Below are 23,563 nucleotides of genomic sequence, written 5' to 3' on the forward strand. Positions count from 1 at the left end.
CACAATCTCAACGACCTATGCAAATTGCAATATTCTAATATTATCTAAGTTGAATACGAAAGAATCACTTCAACATGATATGGAATAATATGGGTTTAACAATTAACACTAATTGGTTTTATGTATCGCAAAAACAGTCATGTTTGACCTCTGACAAATCTAGTTGAAAAAAGGGAGTAATTAAACAGAGATGAAAGTTATGTTGTTTTCTTTTCTAGTTTCACATCTTCCATTCCAATTAACAAGAATGATGCGACCCATGAAGAGGAAGGTTTGGGTGGGTCTACAAGCGTCACATCTAATTATGGAGGGATATTTATCTTTTTTTTTTTTTTCTATTTTGGAAATTATCTTTGGTTTATTTGGTAAGTAGGGTTTGAGTCCAGTTTGGCTTTTCGGTTCCTATAAAACTATTTAATAAGGTCTATTATTCCGTTTTATGATCATGAATGAATTTTATTATTTAGTAAACCTCGATATTAGAGAGCTGCCTGTTTGGCTGTTTCTCGAAGACTACTAGAAAACTTGGTAAATACCTACAACATTATTCGTAGGAATTCCGTAGAAATTGAGCGTTACCTACAAAATTCCTACAGAAACTGGTTTGTAGGGAAAACCCTCGTGGGTAATTTCTTCCTACAATTTGCCTACAAAATTGGCTTCAGTTTTCCTACGGAAAATTCTGTTAGAAATTTACCTACAGAATACCTACAAAACACTTTTCCAACCGAATACCTACAGAACTATTTTCCTACAAAATACCTATGAAATTATTTTCCTACAAATTACCTACATAGTCTTTTTCCTACAAATTTCCTACAACTTTTTCTAAATTTTTGTAACAGAATTTTTGTTACTAATCTGTAGGTAAATTGAATTTAACATTTAAAAAAACATTTTTTTTTAAATTTCCTAATATTTTCTGCTCAAAAAAGAAACTACAAAACTAATTAAAAATTATAATAATCAAATACCATTACATTCATTAACATTAAAATAGTCAACCACATAACATTCTAATACATTAAACTCGTCAAAATACATTTACAAGAGTTTAGACTAATCAAGTGTTTTAAAACAAAAACTAAAAACCGATTGCTGAATTAACGGGAGGGTTGAATTATCTCATAAAGACCGCCAATTGCAACATTGCATTTGCAAATCTATTTAATTTGTCAATTTGATTTTGCCTTTTATCCATAGGTACTTGTTGCATGCTTGACACCCGTTCTAGCAACTCCTTTACCAAAAAGAATGGCAAGACAAACACCATATAGTTAATATATGTAAATGTAACAATAAAGTATTCACCAATTATATAAGCATGGAACAATTAGATTTATAAAATTACAAATTAGATCATCAATATGTATTAAACAGATTAATGCAAACATCAACATCAACTAATGAAACCAACCATGGAAGCATTAACTCAATTAACTTTCAAAACCCAAAAACTATTAAGGTACTAATCAGTTAATAAAATAATCTAGAACAACCAAGTTTGATTTACCATTTCGTTGTATGAAAAAAGAAAGAATAAAACAATTATTTCTTAATCCTACATTTAATTCCATCATGTCAAACTTGTTAAAGCCACGCATATGATCCAACTCACAAATAAGTTGCATCCCTAAATTTTACACGGTGACCCACATAAACAAAACAACAAACAGGAATAAAATAATTGTAAACATTACTACAATAGAGATCGCTAAGAAATTTGTTAATTTCAAGAATTTTCATCTTATTAACCCTAGAAAAATCTTAGACGACAGTTAACCCACATAATTGTTAATCAAACAAACAAAAGCAAAAGAAAAAAATGATTATAATAGATGATAGTTTTAGTGATGGATCAAACCATATCTTCCCACAAAACACTCAAATACCACATGAAAACAGAGTTTAGTACCGATCTATCAAAGATCCTAAACAATACCTTCGAATCCGGAATAAAAACAACAATTCGATCAAAGAACTTACCAACAAAATAACTATATCGCCTCAAGCATAAATCACTGACGACATAGAGCGATGGCTGCTGACATACATGGGTGGAACAGTGGCGGCGAACCCTTGCAATATCGAAAAAGAGAGAGAGAGACAGAGAGAGAGAGAGAGAGAGAGAGAGACATCCGGAGCGGTGAGGGTTTCGGTGACATCGTCTTCCTCATTCTTCGGCGACAGCGGTGAGGCATTCCAACTAGACGGATCTTTAATCGAGATATGGAGGCAAGGAGGACCGGTGATGGCGATGGCAGAGGAGGGAGAATGAGAAGGAGAAGCGACGTGAGCGATGAGGAAGAATGTGACAAAAAGCGGGATTAACCTAGCAAATTTCAGAAAAAAGGGAGTTATTTGATTTTTTCGATTGGTTGGTATTCCGTAGGTGATTTCCTACGGTTTTCCTACCACAACTTAAAAAAAAATTATTTTATTTATCTCATTTTTCCTTGTAAACTAAATAATATTTAGAAAATAAATAATAATAATAATAATAATAATAATAATAATAATAAGGGTGTTGTGAAAAAAATAAAATAAGAAAAATGACATTTGACCATCGAAAAATATAAAATACAAAAATTGTCGTAGGTAATCTGTAGGTAAATACCTACGCATTACCTACGGATAAAGTTTATATGTAGGTAATCCGTAGGTATTACCTGTAGATTACCTACGGTAGTTTTTGTATTTTTCTATTTTTCAAGGGTTAAATGTCATTTTTTTATTTCATATTTTTCGCAACATCATTATAGTTTGATTACTTAGTTTTTACCGAGTTATATATAATATAAACGTATGTTCAACCGTGTGCACCAATAAAACCCATTATTATACAAGATACATTGCAACGGCCCGATTCTCAGGTATTGTTTTTTGATATAAGATTTTTCTTGATTTCAAGGCTTACTCAACGAGTTGGTTGCCCGACTCGTTAAGTAGCAGTGGGTTGGTCCACGTGTTTAAATGACCTACTCGCCGAGTCCAAAGAGGGACTCGACGAGTAGGAGCTAGAGGATGAAACCTTAATTTCCGGGGTTTTGCACCGTATTTAAAGGATCATTGGCCTCCCCAGCCTCCCCTTCACAGCCTCATGATACTCCATAGCCCTAACTCGTGTAAGTGTGCTCCATTTGTGTGTCTTAAGCTTTGAAGAAGGATTTTTAGTGATAAAAGCTTGGGGAACCAGCAACTAGAAGCAAGGAATGTGTGGGAATCATAGATCTACCTCAGTTGGCATCGTTTGAAAGGTATTAAGCTATTATCTTGGCTTCATGTCATTCTAGATCTCTTTTAGGTGGATTTTAGGAAGCTTTTCTTGTGTTTTGAGCTAAGATCTGAAGTTGCAACTTCAGATCTAAACTATCTTGGGTCTCTAAGTCTATAAAGAATGTCATCTTTGACAAGTATGAACCTTCCCTAAAGTGTGAGACTTCCTTGCAAGATTAGTTTTGTCATTTTAAGACTTTAGAGCTTTGCATGCACGTAAAGTTTGCAACTTTATGTGATAAACATGCCTTGGGAAGCTAGATCCACAATTTGGAGCCTTAGCATGGCTTAAAAAGCATATGTATGGATGAAGGATTGAAGGACTCAGCGAGTCACATGGTCAACTCGTCGAGTCCGATGAAGATTGTCGTGGGCTCGACGAGTTAGATGTGTGACTCGGCGAGTCGGCTAGGGTTTTCCCAACCTTTGGACATGTATGAACTTAGCGAGTTGCAAGTGAAACTCGACGAGTCGGCCAAGGAGTTTACGGCCGCAAACCTTAGGAACTCGACGAGTCACTCTAGTGACACGGCGAGTTGGCGAGTTACGTTAGGAACTCGACGAGTAGCTGAGGGTACTCGACGAGTTGAGGTCAACATGGACTGTTGACTTTCACTGATGACTTTAACCTTGACCATGGGTTGACCAGTTGACTTCTAGGGACATTTTGGGAAATTGGAAATTTACAAGCATGGTTCTATGGTGGATACAAGTGGTGGAGTTTGTAACGACCGAAAAATTCCGACCAATTTTAAACTTTCAAAAACAACCCGATTCCATTAAAGTTATTACAAAAAGGTTTTCAATACAATTTATTTAAGTATTCCCAGAATCACATCACATATAAACATGAGGAGCGGTACGATCACGCCTTCGCCTTGCCACGGTCTCCTGAAGAACCTGAAAAACATAAAACCACAACTGTAAGCCCGAAAGCTTAGTGAGATATCCCCAAAATACCAACCACATATACCATACACGCATAACATGCCATAACATATCTGGTCACAGAAGAGCCATGCACTTCGGGTCTACTGTGTGACTGGTCCGCCACACCGGCCTACAGTCCACCTGGTCCACCCTCCGAGTCTAGCCACATACATCGAGTCTGCAGTGTGATTGGTCTGCCCGCACCGAGCCTTCAATCCACCTGGTTCACTCTCTGAGTCTAAAGTATGACTGGTCCGCCCACACCGGGCCTTCAGTCGGCCTGGTCCACTCTCCGAGCCTCGGCATGTCTGGTCCGCCCTCTTGGGGCCTACAGCCTATCCGGACCGCTCGCAGGGCCTTCGGGACAACCGGTCCGCCCTGGGTATCTTGGCCTACATCACAAAGCAGGACCCGCCTCAATCCAACTCCAGTCCAAACAACCATGTGCACATAAACATACAAACATATAACAATTCGCAGTCAACAAGCCGATCAAACAGATCACATAACATATCATCATCCTTACCAGGATACCGACCTAACCGGTCACTAGCATAGCATCACCCTACATCTCAGGATACCTATCTCAACCAAGCCTCTATCACATACCATCCTAGCTACCAGGATGCAAACATATCAAAGCAATAACATAGCAACAAATACCCGGATCTCAATCCGATAAAGGGCCGACCTTGGTGCCTTAGACCCTGTTGATATAGTGAGGATAACTCACCTCGAAATTGCCGACTGAACTAATAACCCCAGCTGCTCCGATCATTGATACGATCACCACCACTGGACAACCACCAAGGCACTGAACTCAAAACAATATCTAACAATTACCAAAATTCCCCTAGAAAACAACTGGTCAACCCTTGGAGAAAGTCAAAGTCAACCCCTGACTGACTCTACTCGCCGAGTCAACTCGATGACTCGCCAAGTCCCCAAGTTCAGAACTTCCCTCAATCCGCGACCTAACTCGCCGAGTCAACCCGAGACTCGTCGAGTCCAACGATTCTGAGTCCACTCGCACACAACTCACCGAGTCATCCCTTGACTCACCGATTCTCGACTCAACCAGAAAATATTGGACTTCTTCGACAAGACTCGTCGAGTCCAAGAACAGACTCGCGGAGTTTAAGGCTATCTTCAACCTACTCACCGAGTTGTTCTTACAACTCGCCGAGTTCCCGACCATCTTCGTCCAACTCGCCAAGTTGTTCTTCCAACTCGTCGAGTTCCAGCTCATCTTCAAGCAACTCGTCGAGTCTACCCATGTGACTCGCCGAGTACCACCAGTCTGAATCCATACAGAAGCATTCCAGGCCATGCAATTGATCCAAAACATAGATCTAGCCTCCTACCACCCATCCATCACGTAAAGTGGCAAACTTTACGTGAATCCAAAGAGATCTAGGCCTTTTACACTTTAGGGCTAGGGTTTGGGACATGATGGCTCTTTCAATCACTCATCAACAGGGACTTTCATGCATTCCAACCCCTCTCCATTCCAGATCTGAGGTAGCAACCTCAGATCTAACCTCTAAACTCCAATACATTCAAAGATATGATCTCTAATACCCCCAAAATGATGAATCTAAGAGATAACAGCTCAAAAACGAGATAATACCTCAAAAGAACGCCCCAACAGCAATGAAACTCGAATCCAAGCAAAGCCCCTTGCTCCAAGCGTCTTACCCTCAAGATATCCTCAATAATTGCTTCTCCAAGCTTCCAAATGCAACTTGATCCACTCACACACGAAGGTTAGGGTTTCTGGACTTGAGGATGAGTAAGGAGGCTGGGGGAATGGATGTTATGTTCTTTATATAGGGTTCAACCCCAAGAATTAGGGTTTTCTCCACTCAGCGCCTACTCGCCGAGTCCAATCCACTGACTCGGCGAGTCGGCCACTTGACACGCGACGAAGTCGCGACTCTACTCGCCGAGTCCCCCTTGGACTCGCCGAGTCGCTCTTTCCCATATTACTCTTTTAGCTCTTCAACTTTACTCTTGCTATTCCGGGATGTTACAATTCTCCCCCACTTACATTAGGCTTCGTCCTCGAAGCCTGCAACAACTCGACTCCTAGAAATACTCCTGCCATGTGCCACCTGGCATTAACCCAACCAGGTTCCTCCAAAATACAACCATAGAACCAGAAACTCGTTTTCTCCTTCCTTACGGTGTCCTGACCACCGTCTCGAGCTGGCAACCGGCTTTACCCTCTGATAACTCCACTTAACAACTGAGTATTACTCATGATGCAACACTGCTCCAATTCACAACCATCACTCGACCCATCTGAGCTATAAAATCACTATGCATCACCGGATTCCCGATCCGAGTCCAACTCTAATCATTCTGCTGACAGAAAGACTCATTCTTTAGAGCAACTCCCATGAGTTCTCCTTTTGCAATCACCTACACATGCTAGCTCTAGCACCCTCAGGTTGGGAAAACCCGATACACTGCTGACATTTCCAAACATCCCCTAGGATGAACCACTACTACATACACAATTCCCTGATCAGAATCACACTGAGAGCCCAAGACTCCCTCCCTGCATCCCTTCCGAGCCTCATGGCTCTACACCCGCGACATTCCTTCCACGACCTCAGCAGACATCCCAAACCGGATGTGCTTCCATTCCACTGCCGCAAACGCGCTGCTCAATAACCTTACTCAGATCACTCTAATCATAACTCCGCTCTGTCGCGTTCACTTCCGTGAACTTGCACTCCCTCTCGGAGTTACACTCCTCTCTCTTTCCTTTACCAAGGAAATCCACTTGGCCGCCTTGTCACTCCGACAAGTGCCACGGTGCTCGCCCAACGCTACACCACTCCTTCATAGCGTAACCGCTAACCATCCATCACGGATGCTCTGACTCTGATCACAGGGACTCTCAAGCCCATGCACAAACTCCACTAATCAAGATCACTACCCGGGGCCAGACCTTCTAAGGCTATCACACCGCACCATACACAATCCATATCCTCGAACCGATCCAACAATACCTGCAGAGTCTTCAGCATGACTGGACCACCTCACCAGGCCTTCAGCCAATCTGGACCACTCTCAGAACCTTCAGCCAATCTGGACTGCTCTCAGTGCCTTCAGTCTGGCTGGACCGTCCTCCGAGCCTTCGGCCTGATTGGTACGCCTACAGGCCTTCAGCCTATCTGGACCGCTCAACTAGCATTCATCATTCCGAGCTATCTCTCCGGGAAATCCTCCCATGCATACCGTTCTAGCCCTCTAGGGTTCCGAACTCTAACTCCATCATACATACTCGATCCCGGCCCGATCCCAGGCCCTCCACAATCAAATGCCCTGGGTCTGTATCCCGCCCCACATGCCCGACACTTTCTCCTACCAGCCTACACTCTGGGCTGATAGAACACTGCTGGATCCCAAACAGCTAAGCACCCTCAAATGCTCATCGATCTTCCGGAGAATTTTCCAATTCTCCCCCACTTGTAGCACTGAATATCAAACACCGGTCGCCATACCGACCACCCAAAACAACCCTGCACAAAACCAATACTTACACGCGGACCGCTTCCCACAAGCACTAACAACCTTAGCAAAAACCCATATCAACACTAATTATCCCACTCAAAAGAAACTCATCTTGCAGCTAACCACTCCTCAGAAAGCAGGTGATACCCGGCCTTCAGACCAATGCCAGGTTTCCACTAACAACCCCTCATAAATGATAACCACAAAATTCCCAAAACTAAACCCAAAGCAATGCCATAACCCTCAAAGAACAATGAATACCACACCAAGAACCACACAAAGATACTAGCACACAAACAATACCCCGCGATAATTACAAGATAACAAGATATCAAGGAAGAAACATACCCACAGCTGCATCCGGCACTGCTCTGACCTCCTCTACTGTAAGCTGAAAAGCACGACCCTGAGCCCTTGGGGGCTCCGCTCCACCCTGACCTCCACCCGTGATCCTCAAAGTGGCCAGTGCTGGAGCCTGCACCGGTCCTGCAGCGAGCTGTGGACAGTTGACCCTCAAATGTCCAACCTGATGACACTGATAACAAATCCTCCAATCCTGAACCGGTGCTGACTGCCGACAATCCCTCGCATAGTGCCCATCCTTTCCGCACTTGCGGCGTGCACCACCAGACCTACAAACTCCGATGTGACCCCTCCCACACTTCCCACATGTGTGGCTGCTCAGATCTCCCACTCTAGCATCAACGGTCTTGGACCGTTTCGGCGCCGGCTGCGACTGCACCGGAGCCTGCCTCAGCTCACGCAACTGCAACTCAATCTCTAACTCACGCTGCCTGGCAGCCTCCTGCAACTCCAACAATGTCTCACACCTCTGCGTAGACACAAATTGTCTGATATCCCTCTTGAGCATGCTCAGATATCGAGACATCTGAGCCTGCTCCGAAGCGAACTCTGGGCAGAACATCGCCCTCTCAGTGAACATCCTGGTGATCTCAGTCATCGACTCCGAATCCTGATTTAGCTCAAGGAACTCCTGAGCCAATCTCTCCCTCTCAACTTGCGGAACATAACGAGTGCTGAACATTTCTCTAAACTGATCCCATGAAACCGCAGCCCTCTGCGCATCCGAGTATGACCCCGTGGTCAATCTCCACCAATCCTTTGCCCCGAGCCTCAACAGGTCCAGAGCACACCTCACTCTCTGATCAGCAAGGCATGAACACGTGAAGAAACACCCCTCCACGTCCGATAACCATCTCATAGCAACAATCAGGTCCTGAACTCCATCGAAGGTGGGAGGCTTCGTATTATCGAAGTCCCGATACTGAAAGCCCCGACCAGCTCCTCCCCCTACCGCTGTAGCCGCCGCGGCAGCCGTCTCTGTGAGAGCTACATAGCGCTCATCAAAATACTCAACCATGGCGGTCTTGATCGACCCGAACAGTTCCGGCAACTCAGCCCGGAACAACGCAACAATCTCATCACGCAGGATCTCACGAATCCTCGCATCCAACTCGTATGTGCTCATCTGTCCAATAACCTCGGGCGGCACAGACCTGCCCTGAACTCCCTCTCCTACTCCCGATCCTGACCCGGATCCACTCCCAGCATGCCTCAGAATCTCCATACTGAAAAATATCACAAAATCTCAGACACTTCCCACAACCCGGGAACCAACTCCCAACCCAATCCTAGAGGTCATGGTTTCCCTGATACGCGTATGGGTCCTGTGCTTTCAGTAGTACGGGCCCATACTACCTTCCACACCTACCCATATTTGTAAGGAGTACTACCACAACACCCTAGTGAAAACATACAAACAAGCGCTCAAACCTCACCACTAGAGGAACACTGGAAATCTCCCACAATGAAACCCTAGGCTACAGGCATCACAAATCAGGCAACATTATCATGAAGTCCTGAAGATCCCTAGCCTAGCACTAGCATGCTGTTCTAGCAAAACTCAGAAAAACAAATATCATGTATGGTATTTTGGGGTTACTTACTGGCTCCGGCTGATCGTACCTCCGCGTCCTCCTTTACTCATTTTGAAAACCATTTTAAATTCTCTTTTGAAAACTCTCCTCGATTTGAGACTGGAGTCACACGAATGTTCCTCCAATTCACTCAAACCAAGGCTCTGATACCAACTTGTAACGACCGAAAAATTCCGACCAATTTTAAACTTTCAAAAACAACACGATTCCATTAAATTTATTACAAAAAGGTTTTCAATACAATTTATTTAAGTATTCCCAGAATCACATCACATTTAAACATGAGGAGCGGTACAATCACGCCTTCGCCTTGCCACGGTCTCCTGAAGAACCTGAAAAACATAAAACCACAACTGTAAGCCCGAAAGCTTAGTGAGATATCCCCAAAATACCAACCACATATACCATACACGCATAACATGCCATAACATATCTGATCACAGAAGAGCCATGCACTTCGGGTCTACTGTGTGACTGGTCCGCCGCACCGGCCTACAGTCCACCTGGTCCACCCCCCGAGTCTAGCCACATACATCGAGTCTGCAGTGTGATTGGTCTGCCCGCACCGAGCCTTCAATCCACCTGGTTCACTCTCTGAGTCTACAGTATGACTGGTCCGCCCACACCGGGCCTTCAGTCGGCCTGGTCCACTCTCCGAGCCTTGGCACGTCTGGTCCGCCCTCTTGGGGCCTACAGCCTATCCGGACCGCTCGCTGGGCCTTCGGGACAACCGGTCCACCCTGGGTATCTTGGGCTACAACACAAAGCAGGACCCGCCTCAACCCAAATCCAGTCCAAACAACCATGTGCACATAAACATACAAACATATAACAATTCGCAGTCAACAAGCCGATCAAACAGATCACATAACATATCATTATCCTAACCAAGATACTGACCTAACCGGTCACTAGCATAGCATCACCCTACATCTCAGGATACCGATCTCAACCAAGCCTCTATCACATACCATCCTAGCTACCAGGATGCAAACATATCAAAGCAATCACATAGCAACAAATACCCGGATCTCAATCCGATAAAGGGCCGGCCTTGGTGCCTTAGACCCTGTTGAGGATAACTCACATCGAAATTGCCGACTGAACTAATAACCCCAGCTGCTCCGATCACTGATACGATCACCACCACTGGACAACCACCAAGGCACTAAAATCAAAACAATATCTAACAATTACCAAAATGCCCCTAGAAAACAACTGGTCAACCCTTGGACAAAGTCAAAGTCAACCCCTGACTGACTCTACTCGCCGAGACAACCCGATGACTCGCCGAGTCCCCAAGTTCAGAACTTCCCTCAATTCGCGACCTAACTCGCCGAGTCACCCCGAGACTCGCCGAGTCCAACGATTCTGAGTCCACTCGCACACAACTCACCGAGTCATCCCTTGACTCACCGATTCTCGACTCAACCAGAAAATATTGGACTTCTTCGACAAGACTCGCCGAGTCCAAGAACAGACTCGCCGAGTTTAAGGCTATCTTCAACCTACTCGCCGAGTTGTTCTTACAACTCGCCGAGTTCCCGACCATCTTCATCCAACTCGCCGAGTTGTTCTTCCAACTCGTCGAGTTCCAGCTCATCTTCAAGCAACTCGTCGAGTCTACCCATGCGACTCGCCGAGTACCACCAGTCTGAATCCATACAGAAGCATTCCAGACCATGCAATTGATCCAAAACATAGATCTAGCCTCCTACCACCCATCCATCACGTAAAGTGGCAAACTTTACGTGAATCCAAAGAGATCTAGGCCTTTTACACTTTAGGGCTAGGGTTTGGGACATGATGGCTCCTTCAATCACTCATCAACAGGGACTTTCATGCATTCCAACCCCTCTCCATTCCAGATCTGAGGTAGCAACCTCAGATCTAACCTCTAAACTCCAATACATTCAAAGATATGATCTCTAATACCCCTAAAATGATGAATCTAAGAGATAACAGCTCAAAAACGAGATAATACCTCAAAAGAACGCCCCAACAGCAATGAAACTCGAATCAAAGCATAGCCCCTTGCTCCAAGCCTCTTACCCTCAAGATATCCTCAACAATTGCTTCTCCAAGCTTCCAAATGCAACTTGATCCACTCACACACGAAGGTTAGGGTTTCTGGACTTGAGGATGAGTAAGGAGGCTGGGGGAATGGATGTTATGTTCTTTATATAGGGCTCAACCCCGAGAATTAAGGTTTTCTCCACTCAGCGCCTACTCACCGAGTCCAATCCACTGACTCGGCGAGTCGGCCACTTGACACGCGACCAAGTCGCGACTCTACTCGTCGAGTCCCCCTTGGACTCGCCGAGTCGCTCTTTCCCATATTACTCTTTTAGCCCTTCAACTTTACTCTTGCTATTCCGGGATGTTACAATTTGTGCCGGCGATTTGAGAGTTCAAATTTATTTTCGAGTCGACAGTGTGAGGTGCTTATGCTTAGTGGCCTGATATGTTTATTGATTATAGGTGCTTATTCTTATGCTTAGCCGGCCCTTTATGGATTGTATCCGTTTAGGTTAGGTCTGTATCCCTGTTAGTGGGATGTTGCTATGATTAGTGATCTGATAGATCTGCCAACATACCTGGTGAGCGGTCCGGATAGGTTGAAGGCCCTGCGAGGCGGTCCAGTCATGCTGAAGGATCGGGAGCGGTACAGATAGGTTGAAAGCCCTATGAGGCGGTCCAGCCAGACCGAAGGCTCATTATGCATGATGTTCTGTATATGTTGATATGATATGATTATGGTTATATGAGGTTGGTATTTTGGGGGAACTCACTAAGCTTTCATGCTTACAGTTCAGTTTATTGTTTCAGGTACATCAGGGGATCGTGGCAAGGCAAAGGCATGATCGTATAACTCCTCATGTTTTGTTTATGTTTCTGGGAAAACTCTAATATAGACTATTTTGAAAACAAATCTTTAATAACTGTTGGTTTTTAATGTTTTGAAAAGTTTTAAATTGACTTGAATTTTATGGGTGTTACATACATAATACAAAAACTATATATGTTTGTTCTTGAACCACAATTAACCATCATTTAAGATATACAAGATATACTAAATATAATACATAAATATGGGAGTCTATGTATGTGTGTGCCTGTATATTGTTTTCTTTTGAAAATAAAATGCATTTATACAAATAAAAAGGATAAAACTTTGAATGAGTAATGGGTTCTAATGATGCACATGGTTGTATGTACATTTATATTATGTATAACTTAGTCAAAACCAAGTAATCGAAGTATAATGATGTTGTGAAAATACGAAACAAAAAAACAACATTTGACCCTTGAAAAATAGAAAATACCAAATGTACCGTACGTAATCTGTAGGTAAATACCTACGGATTACCTATAGATAAAGCTTATCCGTAGGTAATCCGTAAGCATTTACTTTCAAATTACCTACGATAGTTTTTGTATTTTTCTATTTTTCAAGGGTTAAATGTTTGTAGGTAATCCGTAGGTATCTACCTACACATTACCTACGATGGTTTTCATTTTTTCTATTTTTTTGATGGTCAAATATTGTTTTTTTCTCTTCACATTTTTTACAACAATATTATACGTTGATTATTTTGTTTTCAACAAGTTATACATCATATAAACATACATACAATTGTATTGATCATCAAAATTCATGAACCGTTTCAAGTACATATAATAATAATAATAATAATAATAATAACAATAAATTAATAAAATAAAACATAATAATTTTAACAGTAAAAATAAAACATAATAATTTTAACAGTAAAAATAAAACAATAATTATAAATGTAACAATAAATATAAATTATAGTTATCAATATAATAATAATAGAAATTAAAATGAAAGATGTTAGTAATAACCTACAAAATAAGGAGGGAAATAAAAATGTTTACTACAGATTACCTACATAATTTAAAAATGTCCCTCCTTTTTTTATTTCGTAGGTATTCTGTAGTAAATTACCTACAGAGTACCTACAAAATTTTAAATAAATCTGTTTTCCTCATTTCCGTAGGTATTCTGTAGCAAATTACCTACAGAATAACTACAAAACTATTTTCTGTAGCTATTCGGTACGAAATCTGTCACTAAATTAGGGCAACTTTATTTTGTAGGCAGTTTGTGGCTATTCCGTAGGTGTTTTCCTACAGAAAAATTTTGTAGGTATTTTTTTGTAGCAACTTACCCCATTTTCTGAAGCGTAGGTCCTTAGCCAATTGTGTGTAAACAAATTTAAAACACTAATTTAGCATTTCCTCACAAACCAGAAAAAACAAAAAGTGTTTTCCTCGAATAAACAAAAGTGGTCAAAAAAACATATTCATGTCTTTTGTCTTCTCAAAACTAAATAGTCTTTTCCTCAAATTTGTTCCCGCACACATAAGAGGTCAAAAAGACTTTTTACCAAAAAAACAAACACAACCTAAATGAAATTAGCAATTGAACAAAATTAACCCTAATTTAGCAAGCTACAGTTAACTCTTATTTTCAAATTATAAACAAGCATAACCTATTGACTTCCACATTTTCTCGATACGCCCAACTTGCAATACTCACAAAATGAACAAGGACCAATACGAAAGAAATATTGAAAAGTTCAAAGTTATATAAACAAAGCCAAATAAATTGATTTACACATTTCATAGATATTTGACAAATCAAAATTTTTAAGTATGTGTTTTTGAGGGACACATTTCGATTCTCTTAATTTAAAGAATATAATATGTGAGACAAAATTAAAAGTCAAATGAATATAGAACCTGAAAAAGAGCTACTGTACTCCAAAAATACAGTAAGGACATCATGACAAAGGCAAGTTACTGTTTTGCTCCAATCAACTTACAAGTATATGTTTTTGTGTGAATTGCAATACCAATAGATACAGGATTAGGCATGATCGATTCCATCTCCATTCTCCTTGTCTTCTATGTTGTTTAGAAAGTGCTGCGATTTTCTTTTTCCTAAAATTACACCTTACTACTGGTGACATCATATCTTCAGTGCCTCATCCCTTGTTAGATTTTGGTCAGTATTATACTTATTTTGTTGGAGTTACATATGTTGGATAGAAGATGGCAGTCACATCCTATTTTGGTCAAGATCAAAGTCGGTTAAAATCAGGCAAAATCTGTCAAAAAGTCAAATATATCAAAAAATTTAAAATAAGTGAACAGTAAAAGTCAAAAGTAATCAGAATATAATACCTAATGTGAATTTTATTACTCTATTTGTTCTTCTCTCCTCCTGCTATTTGTCTCTCTATCACAGTCTCTCTGGATAAGCTTTTATCTTTTCTCTTCCCTCTCGCATCCATCTCTCATTCTCTCCCTGATAATGACTTTTTATGGTTATTTACTTATTTGGTCCCTGATTAATCTCCACCTAGTACCATTAGTCTCTGTTGGGTAATCTTGATTCAGGATATGGATATGGGTATGGGTTAATGGTTAGTATTTGTTTGATTTATTTAGTTTAAATAAATGGTGTTTGACTAGTTCATTAGAAGTGCACGTGGGTATACTTGGTCTTTAAAGCATCCTAGTCTTAAGGAGTCGTTAGCTAGGTTGTAGACTGTTTTAGTTTGTTTCCATTGGATATGTACTACAGGCTATATATATAGCCTTTGTTTTCTGAATATGTGAAGTTAGTGTACAGCAGCTTTGGGTCCAAAATACTTCCATCTCTCCATATTTGTTTTCTGTATACATATATACTTGTGAGTGTGTTTTATTTGAGAGACCACTTGAGGGCCTGTGATCCAACATTTGGTATCAGAGCAGGTTGAAGAGAGCTAGTTTGAGAGTCGACTTTCGGAGGGAGGAGGCTTTGGCTGCAGGGCAACAAGAGCAGCAGAAGCAGTAGCAGGTCGGCAAGAGAAAGAAGGTTTGATTGGCAGAAATCAGAAGAAAGAAAGAAAGACAAGAAGAAAGAAGAATGAAGAAAGTAGAAAGAAGAGAGACAGGAGAGAAGAGGTCGATCATTGTTGGAGCCGATCACCTCCATTGCCGAGAGATAGACTCATTGTAGAGAGTGAAGCAAGAAAAAGGACTCGGTGGTGCTAGGTCTTTGTGATCAGAAGAAAGAAGAAGAAGAAAAAAAAAACAACACAACTGTGTGACATGTTAGCAGACAAGAAAGAAGAAAGAAGCAGCAAGCGATCACTTTTGATCGAGAAGGAAGGAAAATTGAAGCAAGGTACAGCAAGAAATCTAAGCAAGATAGAGCAAGCTTAAAGCAAGATAGCAAGATCAAACCTAAGTGGTTTGAATAGCAAGTAATAAGATTCGAAGTGACCAAACAAGAAAGTTCGAATCAAGCAAGAAAATAGTAAGTTTAGCAAGATCAAGAGATAAGAACCTTGTGTTCTTAAAGCAAGTAGCAAGAACGATTTGGATAGCAAGAGAAATGTTAGCAAGCATGAAGCAAGAAAAACAAGTCTGTAGCAAGTAGCAGACAAGAAAGCAAGATGGGTTCTCAGCAAAAGAAGATTGAGAGAGCAAGAAAGAAAGCAAGCAAGAAGAAAATACGCAGGAACGAGATCAAGACATGTTTTTTGGAACTCAAAAAACTTAGCAAGAGATGGCAGAAAATGCAGAAGCTATCCATGAGCAAGGAGGAACTGTGGAAGAGGTTTGGATAATCAAGATTAGGGGGTGAATGTTGGGTAATCTTGATTCAGGATATGGATATGGGTATGGGTTAATGGTTAGTATTTGTTTGATTTATTTAGTTTAAATAAATGGTGTTTGACTAGTTCATTAGAAGTGCACGTGGGTATACTTGGTCTTTAAAGCATCCTAGTCTTAAGGAGTCGTTAGCTAGGTTGTAGACTGTTTTAGTTTGTTTCCATTGGATATGTACTACAGGCTATATATATAGCCTTTGTTTTCTGAATATGTGAAGTTAGTGTACAGCAGCTTTGGGTCCAAAATACTTCCATCTCTCCATATTTGTTTTCTGTATACATATATACTTGTGAGTGTGTTTTATTTGAGAGACCACTTGAGGGCCTGTGATCCAACAGTCTCTAGACCCTTGTTGGTCCAATGAATACCATCAAGCGAACTTTACAACCTTGGACCTTGGTTATGTCATATGATGTTCAAATGAAATGAACAAAGACATTTTATTTATGAAAACCATGTAACTTCTAGTTAAACTAATTAGTAAGTTGGTGTGTAAATGTTCCAGGCTGTTAAAAGTTGCTTTGACATTCAATCCTTGTTTTCGTATATGAAGGAGTTTGGTAGCGTAGGGGGTATATGGCATCAAAAAAAAAGTATTATGACCGGCCTACAATCTTTGGCAACCCTCTTGAATTTGAGTTTTATGGTATGTAGTTCGGTGGAAGGTTAAAGTATTATGCCAATGTAGGAGACTAGAAGATGGATGAAAAAAATAATTGTTAAATTGAACCTGGAGTTTATGGCCAAAGTAAATATAAGAAAGAGAACACTTTTCAAGTATTTTAAATTTACCTTTAATTTGTTTTTTTGAAATTAAGTCAGGGTAACTAATTCCACATACTTTGAGATTTTTCAAAGTTCTATTGGTGTTTGTATTTGAGTTTTCATCTATTTCAGGTAAACGGTAGAAAATAATTTATTGATGTATTTATTTTACCAATGTTATTTTCACTACTTTGTACATTTATTGGAAATCCAAGTGATGGGAAAACTTGTTAAATTTCACCTGAAGAGTATTCAACAACAGATTTGTCCTAAACTACTACTAGATTTTCCAGAAGTGAAGCTTGTAAAAGGATATCAATCTTCACTAACTTATTTTTGTATCTACTATATACTGATTTAAGAAAACATACGAGAAGTTTCATAACAAAAAGGCATTCAAACAAAAAACATATTATCAGGATGCATATAGGGAACATGACAAAAGAAAAGAACATTGAAAGTAGGCTAATATCAGGCCTTCGTCAACAGATTTGAAACATGGCGCATTGTTGGCCTTTCGTGTGGATTGGAGTTTAAACATGCTCTTGAGAGATTCAGTACTAAATTTACTTGTTTCTCAACTTGTGGTGAAGGAAGTGGAATCCGACTATCTCCAACATTTGCCAACACCAGATAATCAGCAGGCAATGTTGGTAGTTCACCGGGATGCTTTCCCATGATCACTTCTAGTACAACAATCCCAAAGCTATACACATCACATTTCTCGGTTGCCACCATCGTATAAGCAAGCTCTATATCCAAAGAAACATAAAATAAAAACCAAAAAAAAAAAAAACAAACTATATTAACCTCACAAGATTCTAACATAAATGCATATATGTACGTATACATATTTATATATGTCATGAAATTTAAGAAGATGTAGAACCAGAATCACAAAATTACTTTACCTGGCGCGATATAGCCGTAGGTACCTACGATTGTGGTCCAGTTGGATGAGTCTAGCTTTAAAAGCTTGGATGTACCAAAATCAGAAATATGTGCCTCATAATCGGAATCAAGAAGGATGTTGGAAATGGAAATGTCTCTATGAATTATAGGAGGTGAGCAGTCGTGATGCATATAAGCTAAACCATTAGCAACAGCCTTTACAATATTGACCCTTTTCAACCAATCCAATTCTTTTGCTAAGACATCGCTCCTTAAGATTGATCCAAGGCTTCCCTTTTCAAGATATTCATAAATCAAAAATGAGTGGCGGGCATGCGAACAATATCCATAGAGTTTCACTATGTTTCGATGCCTTGTATTCGTTAATGCTTGTATCTCATTAAGGAATCCATTATGATCAACATTCTCGGATGATGAATGAAGTTTCTTAACAGCTAAAACATTGTTAGGCTGTAGCTTGGCTTTGTACACAGTCCCATATCCTCCGGTCCCAATCGAGTATGCTTCATCAAAATTGTTCGTTGCTTTCAAGATTTCATCATACACTACTCCTCCATCAAAACTTGTTATGGAGAAATAATCACCACCTTCTTTGTCCAATGGTTTCTGTGGATAATGTCTCCTTTGTTTTCGATAAGCAATGAGGCCACACATGAACAAACCAAGTAAAATTACCCCAATAAGAGGGAGCATAATTACCAGGATGAGTTGATGATGTAAGGGATCATTTTTCTTCTGCAAGATTGGACTTGCACAAAACTTTAGTCCTGTAAAATTTCCACACAAACCTGAATTACCGTGTAAGGATGCATTTACAAAGTTGGAGCAAAGGGGAACTGGACCTGTGAGCTCATTGTTGGACAGGTCGATGTCAATCCCACTAGGCAAACTTGTAAAAGCGTTTGGAATAGAACCAGATAGTTTATTGTGAGAAAGATTCAACTTTTGCAGATTTTTCAAACTTTGAACTTCTGATGGTATCTCTTCTGCCAGCAAATTCTGAGATAAATCAAGTTCAGTAAGTTGAACTAATTTACCAATTTCAGAGGGAATTTTCTTAGTGAGTTTGTTATTACTAAGATTCAAGTAGTGGATATGTTCCCATCGACTAATACTTCTTGGTATTGACCCATTTAATCTGTTTGTGGATAGGTCGAGTATTTCGAGGAGTTTTAAAGATCCGAGTTGTGGAGGTATAATACCTAAAAGTTGGTTATTAGCCAAGGACAAATTCAGCATACTTTTCATCTTCCCAAACTCCTTTGGGATTTCACCTACCAAATGGTTTGAAGAAAGATCAAGCCTTTGTAGTTGAGTTGAATTTCCAAACTCTGGTGGTATGCTACCACTGATATTGTTATAGGCCATCACTAAGGCTGTCAAATTCTTGCATTTACTCCAGTTTTGAGAAAGCTCCCCATGAAAATTATTGTGACTGATATCAAGGTATTTTAAGTGTGGATAGATGCCAAAGCTGTCAGATATATCTCCAATGAATTGATTTTGATCAAAACGAGCTCTTATTAAGCTAAGACAATTCTGTAAACCTCTTGAGATAGGTCCAGTGAGTTGATTACTATCTGCTGTGAACCTTTGAAGCTTTCCACCATAGCACAAATCTTCAGGCAATTTGCCAGAAAAATTATTATTCGACAGATCAAGCAAGTCTAGATTTCTTAATCCTTGTGGAATCGAACCATATAATTTATTTACACCAAGGTACAGACTCTGTAGGTTGCTGAGGTTTGCTAGTGATGAAGGAATAGAACCACTAAGTTGATTGTCACTCAGATCAAGTATATTGAGAGCCTTCAAATTCCCAAGTTCAAAAGGAATGGGACCAGATAATTTATTCCTAAAAAGATGCATATGCTGTAGGTTGCTGAGGTTTGCTAGTGATGAAGGAATAGAACCACTAAGCTGATTGTCATTCAGACCAAGTTTAGTAAGAGCCTTCAAATTCCCAAGTTGTGTAGGAATGAGACCAGATAATTTATTCTCAGCTAGGTACAGAACATCTAGGTTACTCAGGTTTGCTAGAGATAAAGGAATAGAACCACTAAGTTTATTGTAGCTTATGGAAAGTATACTTATAGACTTCAAATTCCCAAGTTCAAAAGGAATGGGACCAGATAATTTATTCCTAAAAAGATGCATATGTTGTAGGTTGCTGAGGTTTGCTAGTGATGAAGGAATAGAACCACTAAGCTGATTGTCATTCAGACCAAGTTTAGTAAGAGCCTTTAAATTCCCAAGTTGTGTAGGAATGAGACCAGATAATTTATTCTCAGCTAGGTACAGAACATCTAGGTTACTCAGGTTTGCTAGAGATAAAGGAATATAACCACTAAGTTGATTGTAGCTTATGGAAAGTATAATTATAGACTTCAAATTCCCAAGTTCAAAAGGAATGGGACCAGATAATTTATTCTTAAAAAGATACATATGTTGTAGGTTGCTGAGGTTTGCTAGTGATGAAGGAATAGAACCACTAAGTTGATTGTCACTCAGATCAAGTATACTGAGAGCCTTCAAATTCCCAAGTTCAAAAGGAATGGGACCAGATAATTTATTCCTAAAAAGATGCATATGTTGTAGGTTGCTGAGGTTTGCTAGTGATGAAGGAATAGAACCACTAAGCTGATTGTCATTCAAACCAAGTTTAGTAAGAGCCTTCAAATTCCCAAGTTGTGTAGGAATGAGACCAGATAATTTATTCTCAGCTAGGTACAGAACCTCTAGGTTACTCAGGTTTGCTAGAGATAAAGGAATAGAACCACTAAGTTGATTGTAGCTTATGGAAAGTGTATTGAGAGCCTTCAAATCCCCAAGTTCAAAAGGAATGGGACCATAGAGTTGATTGTCGTGCAAAGAAAGGACTTTCAAGGATGTTAAACTACCCAATGATGATGGGATTATTCCAAAAAACTTATTCTCAGAAAAGTGAAGGTAGACAAGTTTGGACAAGAGTCGGATTTCTGGTGGAATGGTGCCAAAGAAGTTGTTCGTACCGAGATCAAAATGTGTAAGATTGTGTAGCAAAGAGAATGGAAATTGGTGGAGTGTACCGTGTAAGCCACATGAACTGAGGTTTAGCCTCTGAATGCTCCCATCAGCATTGCAAACTACTCCAAACCAAGAACGGCATGTAAACGATGCACTTGAATTCATAGAGAGGGGAAGCCATGAAGAGAGCAAGGAGTTGTTTGGGATTTCAAGGCTTTCTTTCCATTTAAGAAGAGCATTGGCTTCGTCCAAAGTAGCAGAAGCAAAATTTGGTATGGGGGAGAGTGTGATGATTAGTAGAGCTAGAGAGAAAAATAAGAAGTTTGAAGAAGACATTATTTGCTTTACCATGTTGGTTTTTGAAAAAGGATGATTTGCATGTCCTAATTTATAATTGAGCTAGCCTTTTCTGTTTTATTTTTTTTTTATTTTATTTTCGCTCATCAAAATAATAAATAAATAAATTAGGCAATGCCATATTTTTCCACAGAGTGTCCTGTACTGACAAGTCATTGTCACATTTTTCCACAAATGGTATTTCTCATGGAATTTTGGAAATAACCGAAGGTTAATAAAGAAATTAGCTATGGTGTTAGCAAGAAGACAGTTGTATCCTATGTGAATCATTGAATTATAAGTGTAATATTATTTCAATCCATTTGGTACATATTTATATCTGTATTTCATTTAATTCTAATTGAATGGTTCAATCGTTACGCAAATGTACCTATCAAGGTGATTATATGTGAAACTTTGTATAGTTGGTTCTGAAATCAAACTGATTTCGATTACTATTGTTTCAAATTACATACCAAAATAATTTAAAAAAAAAATTCTGAATTTAACTTGAATTTACAGAAAACTTACATCTGGAAAACTTACAATGAATAAATCTTGATGAAAGAAAAAGAAAACAAGGTTAACATTTGAAGGTCAAATCTTATTCAATGTCTCATTGCTTCACTTGTAAGGTTATGACGCCTGACCTTCCGTGGAGGTGAATGTTAGTATATAAATTCTATATAGTTTGTATATATATTTATTGATTATCCAAATAACAGTGAATGGATAAGTTGCAGGGTACAAGTGAGTGAAGCATGCAAAAGAGATTGTAGAAGTTGAATACCAGTGAAGAGCCAATGCAGTATTATGACCAGCTAAACCGGACAACAACAAGTGAACAACTATCGCTATATCTTTATCTTCATAAACCTCCATCTTTGTTCTGTGAAGCTAGCCCAGAGAAGACCAGGGTCACCCGAGGCGGTCTTGGTTGGAGGAGAAGGAAAAGGGGTGAAGGGTGGTTGGGTGGTGGGCCAGAAGGGTAATTTATTAATTTCATGTCAGGGATCATTCTCGTGACAAAAACAAACATTATAGAGGGTCTGTGTCCAAATTGAAAACTCTGGACTTGATTCAAGAAAAATATACATAACCACAGGGACTATTTTTGTAATTTATGCTAATTAAAAAAACAAATAGCAGAATCTAACTTTATAAACTTAAGCCTCGAAAAATTAATTACCATGAAAAGATCTTGATCAATTAATTAAACTTTCAATCTTTTAATAAATGGCATAAATTAATTGTTATGTGAAGACAAGAGGGAACATATACAGTTATACAGAGACGAAATGAAGTGTGCTTTACTTCATAAATCAATGTTTTTTATCGGATGAGTTACTTTAAGAGAAGCGTCAATTGTGCTGTCTACTTTAAGATATTATAAAAAATGAATGTTCCTGTTGCATTCTTTTAACGTATGAACAAAGGGAAAAGAAGATTTAGAAACTTTATCAAGATAATTAAAGAAAAGGTGAATTTTCTATCATGAACATCTAAAATAATGTCACATGCCAACATTATTAAGATAATTAAAGAAAAGGTGAAAAGCAACTTTATTTTTAAACTTATAAGGATTTACTTTTTTCTAGTTTATATTCAATGATTGATCCACATAGGTGTACAAATACAATATCACCCCTATTTTTGGGTACTTAGAATTCACATTAGGTTTTGTGATTTTTGGATGCATTGTGTGTACCAATAGATGTTATATATAATTTTATAGGTCTACATTATTCGAATCAATTGGATTTACAATTTGCAAAGTCAATATTTTTTAAAGATCTTTTGTATCCACATAATGAAATAATGTCATAGGTCCTTTTACATAGCCAATTTATTTTTCTTTAAGTAGGAAATATATGAAATTTAAAAGAGAAATAATAACAAAAATAACAACTAAATGGCACTATTAGAAAAAGGCCACGTTCCTATGCAATTTACTAGGAACTTTTTTCGTCGGAAATTCCTACGTATTTCGGAGGGATTCCCTAAAAATCATGTAAAATAGTTGTCCTCGGAAATTCCTTGGAAGTTCTGACGCTTTTCCAAGGATATTCCTCTAAAATTCGAAAATTGACAATTCTTGGCAAATCCCTTGGAAGTTCCTATGCATTTTCGAGGAAAACATTTATTTTAGGCATTTCCTC

The 23,563-nt window shown here is 39.5% G+C and overlaps 1 protein-coding gene across 1 annotated transcript; it reads right to left on the reverse strand.

Moving 5' to 3' along the window:
- Positions 1-17,545: 17,545 nt before the first annotated feature.
- On the reverse strand, positions 17,546-21,440 carry LOC111920306 (probable leucine-rich repeat receptor-like protein kinase At1g35710). The gene is made up of 2 exons (XM_023915884.3): positions 18,062-21,440; positions 17,546-17,902 (listed from the first exon to the last, which is right to left on the reverse strand). The coding sequence occupies exons 1-2, from the start codon at positions 21,417-21,419 to the stop codon at positions 17,622-17,624; spliced, it is 3,639 nt and encodes a 1,212-aa protein (XP_023771652.3). The 5' UTR covers positions 21,420-21,440; the 3' UTR covers positions 17,546-17,621.
- Between the last annotated feature and the right edge of the window lie 2,123 nt (positions 21,441-23,563).

This window comes from Lactuca sativa, chromosome 3 (genome assembly GCF_002870075.4).
Source record: "Lactuca sativa cultivar Salinas chromosome 3, Lsat_Salinas_v11, whole genome shotgun sequence".
NCBI lineage: Eukaryota > Viridiplantae > Streptophyta > Magnoliopsida > Asterales > Asteraceae > Lactuca > Lactuca sativa.